The sequence below is a fragment of the Salvelinus sp. IW2-2015 genome, unplaced genomic scaffold (assembly GCF_002910315.2).
Source record: "Salvelinus sp. IW2-2015 unplaced genomic scaffold, ASM291031v2 Un_scaffold4114, whole genome shotgun sequence".
NCBI lineage: Eukaryota > Metazoa > Chordata > Actinopteri > Salmoniformes > Salmonidae > Salvelinus > Salvelinus sp. IW2-2015.
This window is the reverse complement of record NW_019945386.1, coordinates 28,231-46,679: the sequence shown is the minus strand read 5'-3', so window position 1 is coordinate 46,679 and position 18,449 is coordinate 28,231. Positions and strand designations below refer to the sequence as shown.

The following is an 18,449-nucleotide window of genomic DNA, read 5'->3' as shown; positions in this document are numbered from 1 at the left end:
TTAAATATTTTATTCTTTTTTTTTCTTTATTTTATTATTTTATAACTCAATGATCCAACTTTAGCATGCAAAATGCCACTTTGGGAACCTAATGCTAAGTTACTCAGGTCAATAGAGACTCAACATTATCATCGGGGTAGAGAAGATTGTGAGGTGTGTATTTTACACATATATACAACATATATATTTACATATATTTAATCTATTTATTTCTATATTGGATGAATACATGATAAAAAACATTTCCACAATATATTTACATTTTATTGAAAAACATTCCAATATATAATTGTTCCATATGGGAGCCTAGCCTATATGTGCACCATAGAGTGAGGCCTTTCTAATAATATTAAATGAGTGTAAATGTTTATTTCCAGGAAATATCTTTCCTATCTTGAGACTTTTCTATGGTGGTCAAATTGAATGGGGGGAGGAGGGAGCGAGTTACAGGGGGCTGGGGTGCCTTCAGCTAGAATAACTTCATCCCGTGATCTCTCTCTTTCTCTCTCTTTCTTTCTCTCTCTCGCTGAACACAGGCCTTAAATATGCTTTTCTCCCCCATGATCTCTCTTCAGCCCTAATAGAGTAGGTAGTGGGAGTAGTGGTATATGTGAGTTAGGTTAGTTAGTAAGAGGCTTGTTGTATGTTTACTGGCTTATTAGTGAACTCATGACGCACTGCAGCAGTAGTTAATGAAAGCGTAATTTTTTACCGGTTCTATTCTAAAACCATGTATAGAGACGGAGTGCTGCACAAGAAGAACAGAAAAGACTTCATACCTTATTCTAGGACTAGTTTCAGTTTCTTATTGCACGGTTCATCTTGTGTCTTTCACTGCAGCAGCAGCACAGGAGGACTCCCGTTCCAACAGAGTGCGCCGGGCGCTAGGTGAGTGTTCACAATCTACCCATCAAGCCTGATAATCAATTAGATCAAGCCAATAAACGGTGACAATGTTTTCGCAGCTAATGGCGGTGACTAATTGAGAACGAATCCCCATAACATCCTCAGAAGAATAGACACCATGTTGGCATGTGGTCATTCAGTAATGTTACAGATCTATTCAAAAAGCCTATAATTATGTTATTGTAGACTGTTACTTTCTTTTTTCACTTCAAATGTTTATTTTTATTGTATAAGTTTCATACCTACATACAGTATGTATATTTTTATATGAGTTTGTAGACTGTTACTTTCTGTAACTTAGACAACTCTGTGTGTGTTGTTTCAGAGAATGAGACAGAGTGTATTACAACGCAGTCGTCTGAGTTTCCAGAGGGGTTCTTCACACTACAGGAGAGGAAGGATGGAGACTCCTCATACACTTTATGATCATATTTACATGCTGCTGGCAGTTGCATTAGTCTGTGACGACTACTTCCTACCTTCTTTAGAACTTATCAGTGACCGTAAGTCACTCTGTGTGTGTGTGTGTGTGTTGTGTGTGTGTGTGTGTGTGTGTGTGTGTGTGTGTGTGTGTGTGTGTGGTGTTGTGTGTGTGTGTGTGTGTGTAACGGATGTGAAATGGCTAGCTAGTTAGCGGGTACGCGCTAATAGCATTTCAATCGGTTACGTCACTTGCTCTGAGACCTGAAGTAGGGTTTCCCCTTGCTCTGCAAGGGCCGCGGCTTTTGTGGAGCGATGGGTAACGACGCTTCGTGGGTGTCAGTTGTTGATGTGTGCAGAGGGTCCCTGGTTCGCGGCCGTGTCGGGGCGAGGGTCCGGTACTAAGTTATACTGTTACATGTGTGTGTGTGTGTGTGTTGTGCGCGTGCGTGCGTGTGTGTGTTAAATGGCAACGTCTCTTGGTCTCTGTTCCAGGTCTGGGTCTATCTCAGGACGTAGCAGGAGCCACCTTTATGGCAGCAGGCAGCTCTGCTCCTGAAATGGTCACTGCCTTTCTGGGTACGTAAGGTATCTGAAACATATGCACAACATTTAATACTATGGTTTGCTAAGAATAACTGCCACTCACTACAATCATCATCCTCCATCGTTGTCATCATCATCATCATGTGTTAACAACTCTGTGTGTGTGTGTGTGTGTGTGTGTGTGTGTGTGTGTGTGTGTGTGTGTGTGTGTGTTGTGGTGTGGGTGTGTGTGTGTGTGTGTGTGTGTGTGTGTGTGTGTGTGTGTGTGTGTGTGTGGTGTTGTCTTACCAGGTGTGTTGTGACAAAGGGGACATCGGTTTGAGCACCATCGTAGGATCAGCTGTCTACAACCTCCTGGGGATCTGTGCTGCTTGTGGACTCCTGACCAAAGTGGTATGTGTACAGTACACACATTATGGGAAGCCTTACCTAACCATAAAGAGCTCAGTGGTATAATAATCATCCATTCCAGCCAGGGGCAGCTTTAGTAGGTCAAGGGGGAGATGATTGTGTGTGTGTGTGTGTGTGTGTGTGGTGTGTGTTGTGTGTGTGTGTGTGTGTGTGTGTGTGTGTGTGTGTGGTGTGTGTGTGTGTGTGTGTTGTGTGTGTGTGTGTGTGGTGTGTGTGTGTGTGTTGTGTGTGTGTTGTGTGTGTGTGTGTACTATAAGCTGTGTTTTCTGTCCTAGGTGGGTCGTCTGACCTGTTGGCCTCTGTTCCGGGACTGTCTAGCTTACGCCATCTCTATCTCTGCTGTTATAGCCATCATTTCAGACAACAAAGATCTTACTGGTTAAGTGTGTGTGTGTGTGTTGTGTGTGTGTGTGTGTGTGTGTGTGTGTGTGTGTTGTGTGTGTGTGTGGTGTGTGTGTGTGTGTGTGTGTGTGTGTTGTGTGTGTGTGTGTGTGTGTGTGTGTGTGGTGTGTGTGTGTGTGTGTGTGTGTGTGTGGTGTGTGTCGGTGTAGTGCGGATGCTAGTGCCTTCTGTGTGTGTAGGGAGTGCCTTCTGTGTGTGTTTGCAACAGTATAACTTTTCCAGGACAGTGGAACTTTTACATGTCATTGAGAATTGATTGTCTTTGACAATAAAGTTAAAAGTGCCCTGTGTTACTGGTAAGTATCTGTGTTCAACTCCACTTCCTCAATCTCAGCATGCAGTAACACTTTACAGCCAGCGGTGTGATACTAATTATCAACAATCCTCCTGGGTACACAACCTTCCTATTTTATTACTGCCGGATACAGAGTCATAAACCAATCAGTTCTAATATACATGTACAAGTGATTGTATTCGTTTTTTATTAGCATTTAACTCTCCTCTTCCCTCCTCTCTTCTCCTTTCCTCAAATCTCCTCCCCTCCCTCTCTTCCTCCCCTCCCCACCCCTCTCCCCCGTCTCCTCTCCTCCCCTCCCCACCCCTCTCCTCCCATTCCCTCCCATCCCCTCTCCTAACCTCCCGTCTCCTCCCCTCTCCTCTTCTCTTCTCCTCTTTCTTCTCTTCTCTTCTCTTCTCTTCTCTTCTCTCCTCTCCTCTCCTCCCATCTCCTCTCCTCCCCTCCCCAACCCTCTCTCCCATTTCCCTCTCCTCCCCTCTCCCCAGGTATGATGCAGCCTGTCTGTTGCTGGTCTATGGGGTGTACATCGTAGTGTTGTGTTTTGACCTGAGGATCAGTGAGTGTGTTCTGAGGAGGTTCAGCCCCTGCTGTACTTGCCTGGGGAAAGGTTCCGGGGATCACAGCGAGACACAGCCATTGGTCGACACCACTCTGAGGGTCCACAGACGTTCTAGAAGCGACAGCGGAATCTTCCAGGATGATTCAGGATACTCACACATTTCCCTCAGTCTGCACGGCCTGAATGAGATACCAGAGGGTAGCTGACTCTATCTGTCACGTAAAAGTTTTAAAGTATTTGGTTTTAAATATACTTAAGTAATCAAAAGTAAATATAATTGCGAAAACATACAATTAAAAATTACTTATATTAAGCAAACCAGACGGCATAATGTTCTTGTTTTTTTAATTTACGGATAGCCAGAGGCACACTCCAACACTCAGACATCATTTACAAACTAAGCATGTGTTTAGTGAGTCCCCCAGATCAGAGGCAGTAGGGATGACCAGGGATGTTCTCTTAATAAGTGTGTGAATTAGACCATTTCTTGTCCTGCTAAGCATACAGGATGTAACGACTACTTTTGGGTGTCAGGGAAATGTATGGAGTAAAAAGTATATAATTTTCTTTAGGAATGTGGTGAAGTAAAAGCAAGGGGGGCGATTTACTCCAGTGGGGAGTTTGTGGGGACAGAGGAGAGCAAATTGCAAAAATGTTCCTGCCAAGCAACAACAACACAGCAAGAGGTGCCGCTAATCAAAACACAGATCTGAGAATCACACACACACACATATTTTCTCTTGAACGCTTTCTCTGGCTTCTACATAAAATGTCACAATTTGTGTGAGAACTTTTTCAAGTAAATCACACCTGTGTGTTTCATATGAGAACAGGGATTGACACTCCTTGTGTTTTCTCTCTGTGTGTGTGTGTGTTCCAGACCACAAGAGTGTGTTCTCGATGCCAGAGAACGACCTGAAGCGAATCCTGTGGGTGCTGTCCCTCCCGGCCATCGTGATTCTCTACCTGACTATTCCAGACTGCAGGAGACGGTTCTGGAAAAAATGGTTCATGTTCACCTTCTTTATGTCCGCTGTCTGGATCTCAGCCTTCACATACGTACTGGTCTGGATGGTCACTATCGTAGGTAAATATATATATATATATATATATATACATACACCACCGTTCAAAAGTTTGGGGTCACTTAGAAATGTCCTTGTTTTTGAAAGAAAAGCACAATTTTGGTCCATTAAAATAACATCAAATTGATCAGAAATACAGTGTAGACATTGTTAATGTTGTAAATGACTATTGTAGCTGGAAACAGCAGATTTTATATACATAGGCGTACAGAAGCCCATTATCAGCAACCATCACTCCTGTGTTCCAATGGCACGTTGTGTTAGCTAATCCAAGTTTTATAATTTTAAAAGGCTAATTGATCATTAGAAAACCCTTTTGCAATTATGTTAGCACAGCTGAAAACTGTTGTTCTGATTAAAGAAGCAATAAAACTGGCCTTCTTTAGACTAGTTGAGTATCTGGAGCATCAGCATTTGTGGGTTCGATTACAGGCTCAAAATGGCCAGAAACAAAAAACTTTCTTCGGAAACTCGTCAGTCTATTCTTGTTGTGAGAAATGAAGGCTATTCCATGCGAGAAATTGCCAAGAAACTGAAGATCTCGTACAACGCTGTGTACTACTCCCTTCACAGAACAGTGCAAACTGGCTCTAAGTTCCTCTGTCCAGTGTCTGTGTTCTTTTGCCCATCTAATCTTTTCTTTTTATTGGCCAGTCCGAGATATGTCTTTTCCTTTGCAACTCTGCGTAGAAGGCCAGCATCCCCGGAGTCGCCTCTTCACTGTTAACATTGAGACTGAAGTTTTCTGGGTACTATTTAATGAAGCTGCCATTTTGTTATGTTACAGCCTTATTCTAAAATGTATAACATTTTTGTTTAATCCTCAGCAATCTACACACAATACCCCATAATGACAAAGCTAAAACAGTTAGTTTTTTGGGCAAATTTATAAAAAATAAAAACAGAAATACCTTATTTACATAAGGTATAAGACTCGAAATTGAGCTCAGGTGCATCCTGTTTCCATTGATCACAGTGGTAAATTCAATTGATTGGACATGATTTGGAAAGGCAAACACCTGTCTATATAAGGTCCCACAGTTGACAGTGCATGTCAGAGTAAAAACCAAGCCATGAGGTCAAAGGAATTGTCTGTAGAACTCCAAGACAGAATTGTGTCGAGGCACAGATCTGGGGAAGGGTACCAAAAAATGTCTGCAGCATTGAAGGTCCTCAAGAACACAGTGGCCTCCATCATTCTTAAATGGAAGAGGTTTGGAACCATCAAGACTCTTCCTAGAGCTGGCCACCCGGCCAAAATGAGCAATCGGGGAGAAGGGCCTTGGTCTGTGAGGTGACCAAGAACCCGATAGTCACTCTGACAGAGCTCCAGAGTTCCTCTGTGGAGATGGGAGAACCTTCCAGAAGGACAACCATCTCTGCAGCACTCCACCAATCAGGCCTTTATGCTAGAGTGGCCAGACGGAAGCCACTCCTCAGTAAAAGGCACATGACAGCCCACTTGGAGTTTGCCAAAAGGCACCTAAAGACTCTCAGACCATGAGAAACAAGATTCTGTGCTCTGATGAAACCAAGATTGAACTCTTTGGACTGAATGCCAAGCGTCACATCTGGAGGAAACCTGGTACCATCCCTACGGTGAAGCATGGTGGTGGCAGCATCATGCTGTGGGGGTGTTTTTCAGCCGCAGGGACTGGGAGACTAGTCAGGAGTGAGGCAAAGATAAATGGAGCAAAGTACAGAGAGATCCTTGATGAAAACCTGCTCCAGAGCGCTCAGGACCTCAGACTAGGGCGAAGGTTCACCTTCCAACAGGACAAAGAAGCACACAGCCAAGACAACACAGGAGTGACTTTGGGACAGGTCTCTGAATGTCCTTGAGTGGCCTTGCCAGAGCCCGGACTTGAACCTGATCGAACATCTCTGGAGAGACCTGAAAAAGCTGTGCAGCAACGCTCCCTGTCCAACCTGACAAAGCTTGAGAGGATCTGCAGAGAAGAATGGGAGAAACTCCCCAAATACATGTGTGCCAAGCTTGTAGCGTCATACCCAAGAAGACTCGAGGCTGTAATCGCTCCCCAAAGGTGCTTCAACAAAGTACTGAGTAAAGGGACTGAATACTTATGTAAATATGATATTTCWGTTTTTTATTTTTTATAAATTAGCAAAAATGTCTAAAAACCTGTTTTTGCTTTGTCATTATGGCACTGTATATACTGTATATATATATATAAACACTGGTCTGGAGGGTCACTATTGTAAGTAAATATATACATATTGATCACTAGGTAAGTCAGGCTCCTCTACATCAGTGTTACCAATGTCTGACGTCAGACAAAGTGACGATTCACTCTGCATTGTCTGGTTAAGGGACGAGCTTTGCGTAGGAGTGACGCCACCTGTCGGATATCAATGTCATTTTTATCAATGCTTTTCACAATATATCCTCAATACACAATACATCCTTCCTCAATATATTGCCTTCGGCGCTGTGTACACTCAGGTTGTACATCTGATGTACAACACATTTGACACAATGTTTGAGTTTGTCTGAACCGTTGTTGTGTCTCCACAACAATTGTGTAATTATTTCTGTGCAAATGTGTTGTACCTTAGTGGTATAACTTGTGTGTGTATGTGGTCTAAGTGCCTGCTTCCAGACTGCAGGTGTTATTGAGCAAAACATTTGCAGTTTTTACATGAAAAGAAGGAATCACATTAGTTTAAACCCTTTTCATGTTACTCAATCAGAAAGTTAAGGAAGTCCAAACGAGGAGGTGTAGAAAGTATATGAGAACATGTCAGATGTTAGAGTCGAGTCACATGCTGATTCCTGGGATTCCAGAGCAGAGCTGGGTCCTACAGGCTTAGTGGAGCTCCAATGGCCCGGTGAACAGACACTAGCCCAGCCAGCACCGGGATTACACACATACACGCACACACGCATGGATACACACACGTGTGAACGCATGCACACATGCAGACGCATGCAAATGAAGGCACATCAAACGCAGATACACTTAAACACATTAAACACAGACACAGGTACACTTAAACACATTAAACACAGACGCAGGTACACTTAAACACATTAAACACAAGACGAAGGTACACTTAAACACATTAAACCACAACGCAGGTACACTTAAACACATTAAACACAGACGCAGGTACACTTAAATACACAATATATAAACACAGACGCAGGTACACTTAAACACATTAAACAAGACGCAGGTACACTTAAACACATTAAACACTGACGCAGGTACACTTAAACACATTAAACACTGACAGCAGGTACACTTAAACACATTAAACCACAGACGCAGGTACACTTAAACACATTAAACACGGACGCAGGTACACTTAAACACATTAAACACAGACGCAGGTACACTTAAACACAATAAACACAGACGCAGGTACACTTAAACACATTAAACACAGACGCAGGTACACTTAAACACATTAAACACGGACGCAGGTACACTTAAACACATTAAACACCGCAGCGCAGACATGGACAGACGCACGTACACACACAACACATGCACACATCCGCAATGTGTGCACACACACACACACACAGACGCACACACACAGCAGTCAGATTACCGCCTGCTTCACCTCACAAACTGCATGGCTGCCAGGAGACGTCATGTGAGCTTCGGGTGGGAGTAGCCTCTAGGCACAGATCTAGGATCAGCTATCCCCAAGCTTTACCATTACAGAGAAAACACAAAGAACTGACCTTACATCAGCGTTGAGGACTGATGTTGTCATGTGACGTTGGTAGACATGAGAGTATAATGGGATTATTATGTTTTAACCTTCAGAACAGCTCACATGAGAGAGAGAGAAGAGAGAGAGAGAAGAGAGAGAGAGAGAGAGAGAGAGAGAGAGAGAGAGAGAGAGAGAGAGAGAGAGAGAGAGAGAGAGGAGAGAGAGAGAGAAGAGAGAGAGAGAGAGAAGAGAGAGAGAGAGAGGGGAGGGTGAGAGAGATGGAGGGGGAGGGGTGAGAAAGAGGGAATGGGGGAGAGAAAATAAAGAGTTCATCAATGGGGCATGTGTGTGTATTTCCCTGTGGTGTTTCTCTGTCGTCTGAACTTTGTAATGTGACCAGTAAGGCTTGGGATTTGTGAGGAGGTACAGGGTGGAAAGATGGAAGAAGGGATGGAGGAGGGAGAGAGAGTGATGGGCTCCCGAGTGGCGCAGCGGTCTAAGGCACTGCATCTCAGTGCTAGAGGCGTCACTACAGACCCTGGTTTGATTCCAAGCTGTATCACAACCGGCTGTGATTGGGAGTCCCATAAGGCGGTGCACAATTGGCCCAGCGTCGCCTGGGTTACTGTTTGGCTGGGGTAGGCCGTCATTGTAAATAAGAATTTGTTCTTGACTGACTTGCGTAGTTAAATAAAGGTTAAATAAAATAAAATGGGGAAGGGAGACTCCTTTAAAGTAGTGTTTCTAAACCATTTGCACTGTTGTCCACCTGAAGCCTTTCTTATTGTGTCCCTGTGTTATATCTACCTGTATCCTGTGTGTTTTATCTACCTGTATCCTGTGTGTTTTATCTACCTGCATCCTGGTGTATCTCTACCTGTATCCTGTGTGTTATCTCTACCTGATCTGTGTGTTATCTCTACCTATCCTGTGTGTATCTCACCTGTAACCTGGTTTATTCTACCTGCATCATGTGTGTTATCTCTACCTGATCCTGTGTGTTATCCTTACGTATCCTGTGTTCTTCTATGCTGATCTGGTGTTATCTACACTCCTGTCGCGTGTGTTATATCTACTTGTATCCTGTGTGTTACTCTACCTGTACCTGTTGTGCATACTCTACCTGCATCATGTGTGTTTATCTCTACCTGTTATTCTGTGTGTTATCTCTACCTGTATCCTGTGTGTTATCTCTACCTGCATCCTGTGTGTTATCTCTACCTGCATACTGTGTGGTTATCTCTACTTGTATCCTGTGTGTTATCTTCTACCTGTAACCTGTGTGTTATCTCTACCTGTGTCCTGCTGTGTTATCTTGTATCCTGTTGTGTATCTCTACCTTGCATCATGTGTGTTATCCTACCTGTATCCTGGATGTTTGTTATATCTACCTACATCATGTGTGTTATCTCTACCTGTATCCTGTGTGTATCTCTTACCTGTATCCTGTGTGTTATCTCTACCTGTATCCTTGTGTGTTATTCTCTACTTGTATCCTGTTGGTTATCTCTACCTGTATATGTGTGTTATCTCTACCTGCATCCTGTGTGTTATCTATACCATCCTGTGTGTTATCTCTACCTTCATCCTGTGTGTTATCTATACTTGTATCCTGTGTGTTATCTCTACCTGTATTCTGTGGTTACTCCTGTATCCTGTGTGTTATCTCTACCTATGTCCGTGGTGTTATCTCTACCTGTATCCTGTGTGTTATCTCTACCGCATCCTGTGTTATCTCTACCTGTATCCTGTGTGTTATCTCTACCTGTATCCTGTGTGTTATCTCTACCTGTGTCCTGTGTGTTATCTCTTACCTGCATCATGTGTGTTTTATGTACCTACATCATGGTGTTATATCTACTGCATCATGTGTTTATATCTACCTGCATCATGTGTGTTTATTGTACCTACATCATGTGTGTTTTATGTACCTACATCATTGTGGTTTTATGTACCTACATCATGTGTGTTTATTCTACCTGCATCATGTGTGTTATATCACCTGCATCATGTGTTTTTTCTACCTATGCTCTCTATGTTAGGATAGACCCTGGGTGTCCCAGATACAGTGATGGGCCTGACTGCGATGTATGACATACTGATCTGTGTTGTTCTACCCGTGTGTGTTCTATCTGCATTGCTTGCTATCTGCCCAGTGTTGTGTTCTATCTGACCAGCATTGTGTTCTATCTGACCAGTTTGTGTTCTATTGCCAGTTGTGTTCTACTGAGTTCTATTTGCTCTGACCCAGTGTTGTGTTCTATCTGACCCAGTGTTGTGTCTATCTACCAGTGTTGTGTTCTATCTGACCCCTGTTGTGTTCTATCTGACCCAGCGTTGTGTTCTATCTGACCCAGCGTTGTTGTTCTACTGAGTGTTCGTGTTCTATCTGACCCATGTGTTGTGTTCTATCTGCCAGTGTTGTGTTCTATCTGACCAGCGTTGGTCTATCTGACCCAGTGTGTGTGTTCTATCTGACCCAGTGTTGTGTTCTATCTGGCCAGTGTGTGTGTTCTAACTACCCAGTGTTGTGTTCTAACTGACCCCAGTGTTGTGTTCTATCTGACCCAGTGTGTGCCTTTGTTTTGACGTTTTATCTGACCCAGCGTTGGTGTTCTGATCTGACCCTGTGTTTGTTCTATCTGACCTGTGTTGTATCATTGCCCTGTGTTGTGTTCTATCTGACCCTGTGGTATGTCTGAGATGTAACAGGAGAGACTCTGGGTATCCCACACAGTGATGGGCCTGACTCTATGTCCTGTGTATCTGACGTGTGTGTCTCTGCTGTGGTATATAACAGGAGAGACTCTGGGTATCCCAGACACAGTGATGGGCCGACTCTATGTCCTGTGTATCTGACGGTGTGTTCTCTGTGTTGTATATAACAGGAGAGACTCTGGGTATCCCAGACACAGTGATGGGCCTGACTCTAGTGCCTGTGTATCTGACGTGTGTCTCTGTTGTATATACAGAGAGACTCTGGTATCCAGACACAGTGATGGGCCTGACTCTGTTAGCTCAGGGACCAGAGTAACCAGACACAGTGGCTAGTGTCATGGTCGCCAGAGAAGGTAACTACTACTGTAGCTTCATTTCTAATCCTTTCTGACCTTTAGTCCCCCTGAGATACATTCTCTTTTCTTATGTAGTCAGTAGATACATAGAGACATATTACTTCAGAGCGAAATGGAGCCCACAGCTGCAACTTATTCCACTAGATGTCCCCCTTATCATAATCGGTCACGAATCATACTTCAAGTCCACATTCCTCTCTCTACACTATATACACACAAAGTATGTGGACACACCCGTTGCGACAGGTGGTATAAAATCGAGCACACCGCCATGCATTCTCCATAGACAAACATTGGCGAGTAGAATGGCCCGTACTAAAGAGCTCAGTTGGCCTTCAACTGTGGCCAGCTCAGGATTCCACCTTCCAACAAGTCAGTTTGTCTCATTTCTGCCCTGTTAGACTGCTGCCTGTACTGTACGTGCTGTTATTGTGAAGTAGAATGTCTATGAGCAACAACGGCCAGCACGACGACGTGGTGGCCACATAAGCTCACAGACCTGGACCGCCAGTGCTGAAGCCACCTATAAAAATTTGTCTGTCCTGGTGGTGCAATACTCACTACCTAGTTCCAAAACTGCCTCTGGAAGCAACGTCAGCACAGGAACTGTTCGTCGGAGCTTCATGAAATGGTTTCATGCCGTAGCGCAGCTGCACACAAGCCTAAGATACCATGGCGTAATGCCAAGCGTCGGCTGGAGTGGTGTAAAGCTCGCCGCAGGTGACTCTGGAGCAGTGGAAACGCGTCTGCGACTATGAATTACGCTTCACCAGCTGCAGTCCATGGATAAATCTGGGTTTGGCGGATGCCAGGAGAACGCTACTTGCCAGAATACATAGGGCCAACTGTAAAGTTTGGTGAGGAAGGATAATGGTCTGGGCTGTTTTTCATGTTCGGGCTAGGCCCCTTAGTTACAGTGAAAGGAAATCGTAACGCTACATCATACAAGACATTCTAGACGATTCTGTGCTTCCAACTTTGTGGCAACAGTTTGGGAAGGCACTTTCGTGTTCATCATGACAATGGCCATGCACAAAGCGAGGTCCATACCAGAAATGGTTGGTCAAGATCAGTGTGGAAGAACCTGACTGGCCTGCACAGAGCCCTGACCTCAACCCAATAGAACACCTTTGGGATGAATTGGAATGCCGACTGCGAGCCAAGCCTAATTGCCCAACATCAGTGTTCAACCCCATTAATGCTCGTTGTTGAATGGAAGCAAGTCCCTGCAGCAGTGTTCCAACATCTAGTGGAAAAGCCTTCCCAGAAGAGTGGAGGCTGTTATAGCAGCGACTACATATTAATGCCCGACGAGCAGGTGTCCAAATGCTTTTGGTCATGTAGTGTAGGTAAAACAGACATGTACAACATAGTGTTATATGTCATCTTACTTGTCCCCTCTCTCCTCCCCTCTCTCTCCTCCACTCGCTCCTCCTCTCTCTCTCCTCCCCCCTCTCTCCTCCCCCCTCTCTCTCCTCCCCTCGCTCCTCCCCTCTCTTGCTCTGTTCCAGGTAAAGCCGACATGGCCATGTCCAACATCGTGGGTTCTAATGTGTTTGACATGCTGTGTCTGGGTCTTCCCTGGTTCATTAAGACAGTGTTTGTGGACACGGTCAACCCTGTGGAGGTCAACAGCACCGGTCTGGTTTTCATCTCCGCCACCCTCCTCCTCTCCATCGTTTTTCTCTTCGTGGCAGTCCATATAAACGGCTGGAAGCTGGACTGGAAGCTGGGGATCGTCTCTCTGTTCTGCTATGTTGTTTTTGCCACTCTGGCCATCCTCTACGAACTGGGCATCATAGGGAACAACCCTGTCAGACTGTGCGGCGACTGATACACTGATAAACACACAGAGACCTACAATAACACACACGGTAGCACACACACAGCGCTGCTGCAGGCTGCACTCATCAGACTGTGTAGTGGCTGAGTGGCAGCGATGGAGTCCACACTGCAGCCCTCCCCAGAACCAGACCACCCAGAACCAACCTCTTGACACTCAGACCATTTATACAGAACCCAAATACAAGGCCCAGATTCACAGTCTCAGAGTAAGAGTACTGATATAGGATCAGGTCCACCGTGTCCATGTCCTCTTATTCATTATGATCTAAATCAGTGGTATTCGAAGTCGGGTCGCGACCCCACTAGCAGTTGGGTTTGTGGACAGATTAGGAGTGTCGGAACACCAAATTCAAATACAGTTAAAAAAATATATAGATTTACAAAAATAACYGTATAAATTATTGTATGGGACACTATACAAACATTTTTGAGAAAGATAATTTGAAAAATAAAATTGTATTGAGTAAATGTATTTATTGGTTTCTTTTTGTTTCGATAAGAGATAAAAAATACAATGAATTAAAGGTTATTTGCTGATGTATTGGTGGAGTCGTGAGAAATGATGGTGAAAAAAATGCAGGCCCCGCCGAAAAAGTTTGAATACCACTGATCTAAACTGGTCCGAGACCAACACTCCTACTGACACACTTTATGAATACAGGCCCAGGACTGGGTGCCAAGATCAGGATCCAAGATAAAGGCTACATCTCTTTATGAATACAGGCCCAGGACTGGTGCGCAGGACCAGGATCCAAGATAAAGCTACATCTCTTTATGAATACAGCCCAGGACTGGGTGCCAAGACCAGGATCCAAGATAAAGGCTACATCTCTTTATGAATACAGGCCCAGGACAGTGTGCCAAGACCAGGATCCAAGATAAAGGCTACATCTCTTTATGAATACAGGCCAGGACAGTGTGCCAAGACCAAGATCCAAGATATAAGGCTACATCTCAAAGACACTCTCCCCAAATATAAATCTCTGGCCAAAAGAAGGAAACTTAAATGTATGTAGGGCAGGGTTATTCAACTCTTACCCTATGAGGTCTGGAGCCTGCTGGTTTTCTGTTCTAACTGATTATTAATTGCAGCCATGCATAAATCATTTCCTGATTAGAAAAAATGCAGTGGAACTGGCTTCAATGTCCAGAGTTGAGTTTGACGGGTCCAGGGTGTGATTTGAGATGCAGCCCGATGCAGACTCCATACTACCTGAGTGAGAATGACACAGCAACACTGCCTTTCACCTCTTGAGTCAGGAAATAAAGCTGTTTTTTAATATTCAACAGACTCCTCTGACCTTATCTTGTCATTACGCAGAGGAAACAAAGCGAGAGGATAACTGGCCAATATCTGTCACCAGTGGGCATTTACTTCATTTTTTCACACAAGCCTAGTTTTTGTATGGAGGTCAATGATTGTCACATTTGGCCAACAAAAAAAACGAGAATGGCCTTCTTGCTACATGAGGTTAATTTGATCAAATAGTAGTTTTGCGATGCTTAGATTATGAGTGTTCTGATAAGTATCACATGACTTCCCAGCAACTTATATAAGAGTTGTGCCTGTTCACACGTGTTTCTGTCCTCTCAATGGCTAGAATGGGCCCACCTGAGCTTGCCTCCTCCCGACTGCATTCCATTTTAAAGACATCTTTCATTGTTAGAGCAGCCACTAGTCTGGTCAATATAATGGATAACCTGCCATTACTCAATGCTGGTGAACGAGGAAGGGAAGGGGGTATGTGTCCAGGTAGAACAGATAAGCGTTTACAAGCAACCTGTGTTGCTCAACAGTAAGGAGTGAGGACACGCTCAAAGAGAAGAAACCCAAAAGTTCCACTGGTCTTGACTGTCAGACAGAAACTGTTTAAGATGAAGGCAATAAAGTATCCATTCAGTTGTCCACTTGTCATGAACACCATTTCAGTTGGTGCACAGTTCCAGCTAGCAGAGCTGGTTTAAGACTCCCAGTGTATACTAACCGAATCCTATTACATTACAATACTAGCAAACTAAACATTTATGGACACTAGTTTCACATATTTTGCAACATGAGTCATATCAGTTAACTTCACTAGATGATTCTCCTACACCATTCTGGTCTGGTTTCCTCCGGGTAGAAAAGGTCTTTAGTTAGGGATATTCTGGCTAGCTCCAGAGGACATTTATTTATGGTGTCTTACCTGCAATTAACCTTTGTATTCAATTAAACACACCCACACAACCCTTCTGTCAACTGGCCAGTAGCCTTTGTCCCACAGTAACATTTTACAACAACGTTGAAAAATTAAAATGTTTATTCATTCAAATAAACGTATGACCCCCCCAAAAAAGGCTTACAAAAAAAAAAAAAAAAAACTACGGAAAATTAAAGAAAAACAGACCTTATACACATCCAAAAGTCATGGAAACGCGGATACGTGGAAAATGTGTTTTTAAAACAAAACAAAAGCAGTTGGAGATGGAAGGAGCATTGTCGTGACCGTGTATGTGTGACTCTAGGCGTTGCGCGTATGCGGACGTCAACCTCGCGACCGCTGATCTTGGTTCCGTTCATCATCCTGCAGGCCTGGTTAGCGCTCTCTGGGGAGTCAAACCTGACCGTACCACAGCCCTTAGACTTTCCTCCCTCCATCTTAATCTCTGCAAACATCACCTGGCCTGGAGAGGGAGAAGAAAGATGGGGATGAGAGAGAAGAGGAGGAGAAAGAAAGATGGGATGAGAAGAGAAGAGGGAGAAGATAGAGGGTGATGAGAGAGAAGAGGGGGGGAAGAAAGATGGGTGATGAGAGAAAGAGGGGAAGAAAGCAATGGTGATGAGAGAGAAGAGGGAGAAAGAAAGATGGTGGAGAGAGAGGGGGAGAAAGAAAGAATGGGTGATGAGAGAGAAAGGGGAGAAAGAAAGATGGTGATGAGAAGAGAGGGAGAAAGAAAGATGGGGTGATGAGAGAGAAGGGAGAGAAAGAAAGATGGTGATGAGAGAGAAGGGGGAGAAAGAAAGATGGGTGATGAGAGAGAAGGGAGAAAGAAAGATGGTGATGAGAGAGAAGGGGAGAAAAGAAAATGGGTGATGAGAGAGAGAAGGGGAAAAAAATGGGTGATGAGAGAGAAGGGGAGAAAGAAAGATGGGTGATGAGAAAGAAGGGGAGAAAGAAAGATGGGTGATGAGAGAGAAGAGGGGAGAAGAAAGATGGGGGATGAGAGAGAAGAGGGGAAGAAAGATGGGTGATGAGAGAGGGGGAGAATGGGTTGATGAGAGAAGAGGGGGAGAAAGAAAGATGGTGATGAGAGAGAAGAGAGGGGAGAAAGAAAAGATGGGTGATGAGAGAGAAGAGGGGAGAAAGAAAGATGGGTGATGAGAGAGAAGAGGGAGAAAGAGAAGATGGGTGATGAGAGAGAAGAGGGGGAGAAAGAAAGAGTGGTGATCGAGGAGAAGAGGGGGAGAAACAAGATGGGTGATGATGATAGAAGGGGGGAGAAAAGAACGCATGGGTGGACAATGAGAGGAGAAGAAATGTAGGTGGAGAGAAGAGGAGAAGACAGATGCGTGATGAGAGAGGCGGAGAAAAAGAGATTGAGTGATGAGAGAGAATGGAGAAGAAAGATAGGTGATGACGAGAGATATGGGAGAAAGAGAATGGGTGTGAGAGAGAAGGGAGAAGACAAGATGGGTGGATGAGAAAGGAAAGATGTAGAGAACGGGACAAAGAAAGATGGGTTGGATGAGAGAGAAGGGGAGAAAAGAAGATGGGTGATGAGAGAGAAGGGGAGAAAGAAAGATGGGATGATGAGAGAGAAGGGGAGAAAAAGATTGGGTGATGAGACGCAGAAGGGGGAGAAGAAAAGCATGGGGTATGAAGAGGAGAAGGGGAAAAGCAAGATGGGTGTGATGAGGGAAGGCAAGGGAAAAAGAAGATGGGTGATGAGAGCAGAGAAGAGGGGGATGAAATGAAAAGATGGGTGATGAAGAGAAGAGTGGAGAAATGAAAATGGGTGATGAAGAGAGCAGAGGAAAAGAAAATGGTGATGAGAGAGAAGAGGGGGAGAAAGAAAGATGGGTGATGAGAGAGAAGAGGGGGAGAAAGAAAGATGGGTGATGAGAGAGAAGAGGGGGAGAAAGAGCAGTAGACCGTGTTTAAGCACAGACACTGCTAAAGCCATTTCATTACTGCAGATCAAAGCTACATTCAATCCATCTGCAGGTTATTGAGTACAGTAGACTGATTGAAGAGGCTTACCACAGACACTGAACTTCTCCTTCAGTTTCTGCCAGGTCAGGTCATAGGACAGCTACAACACAGGACATTAGAACACAGGGTCATAAAACTACTTTAGGGACATTTTCACAGAGCTAGACGATGCCTACTACCTCGTCTAAAAGTGCTTCCAATTCACGCTACTTAATCTGTGTCCATGATGTAAATACCCAGCAGTACATATAGTGGATTTGATCAGCCTTATTAATGTGTTAGGTGCTTTAATGTGCTTAAAAAGGGGTGTGCACATCATGRCATAATGCACATTTATACAGTATTKATTTATAAAACGTACATTTCTGACAAAGATCTGACATCCGCCCTTGGCTCTGTCAGACATGGCTCCTCCTCCGTAGCCCCCGAACCCTTGGCTCATGGCCATGCCCCCCCCCATACGGTCATAGCCAGAGCCCATCCGATCCATGGACCGGTTGCCCAAACCACCTAGTAGAGGACAGGGAATARGAGTGAGCACCTCAGATCGGAATCCCTACCGTAATGGTATTCAGGGGTTGTGCAGGCTTTAGTTCCAGCCCAGCACACCCACACATCAAATCAAGGTCAAGCACAGTGAAACATTGGCAGTATGAAATGGGTGTGCTAACAGACAGTGAGAGATGTTAATGTAATGTTCGGTGTACCTAATCCTCCCCCAATGGGCCCCATGCCAAAACTGCTCATGTCTCCTCCATAACCTCCTCCTGATGGAGAGAACGCACGGCATCACACACACGTTACCACAACACAAACAGGTTACAGCACTGTCAGTCTGAATGCTAACTTGACCAGTGTTGTGTTACCCATACAGGAGTTGTGATTCAGCTCTTAGTACAGTCCACCTGCAGGTTCCAGTTCCAAGCTACAACAGGCCCAGTAGAATGCCCAGTAGAATGCCCAGTAGAATGCCCAGTAGAATGCCCAGTAGAATGCCCAGTAGAATGCCCAGTAGAATGCCCA

At 44.5% G+C, this 18,449-nt stretch overlaps 2 protein-coding genes across 2 annotated transcripts in view; one reads left to right on the top strand and one right to left on the bottom strand.

The window, feature by feature from the left end:
• The first annotated feature begins 528 nt into the window (after positions 1-528).
• slc24a5 (solute carrier family 24 member 5) lies at positions 529-13,705 on the top strand. Its single transcript, XM_070441491.1, is given in 14 exon segments — positions 529-783; positions 785-888; positions 1,232-1,309; positions 1,312-1,335; positions 1,338-1,409; positions 1,822-1,914; positions 2,180-2,265; positions 2,559-2,651; positions 2,654-2,661; positions 3,469-3,740; positions 4,423-4,629; positions 11,027-11,050; positions 11,305-11,385; positions 12,900-13,705. Coding segments are annotated over 14 exon segments (1,518 nt in total). The 5' UTR covers positions 529-730; the 3' UTR covers positions 13,223-13,705.
• A 1,810-nt stretch (positions 13,706-15,515) lies between these two features.
• Positions 15,516-18,449, bottom strand: part of LOC112076901 (myelin expression factor 2-like) — a 26,653-nt gene continuing 23,719 nt past the window's right edge. The window contains 4 exon segments of the mRNA XM_070441492.1: positions 15,516-15,897; positions 17,475-17,526; positions 17,788-17,936; positions 18,134-18,193. Of these exon segments, the coding sequence (XP_070297593.1) occupies positions 15,605-15,897; positions 17,475-17,526; positions 17,788-17,936; positions 18,134-18,193 (554 nt within the window). The 3' untranslated portion in view covers positions 15,516-15,604.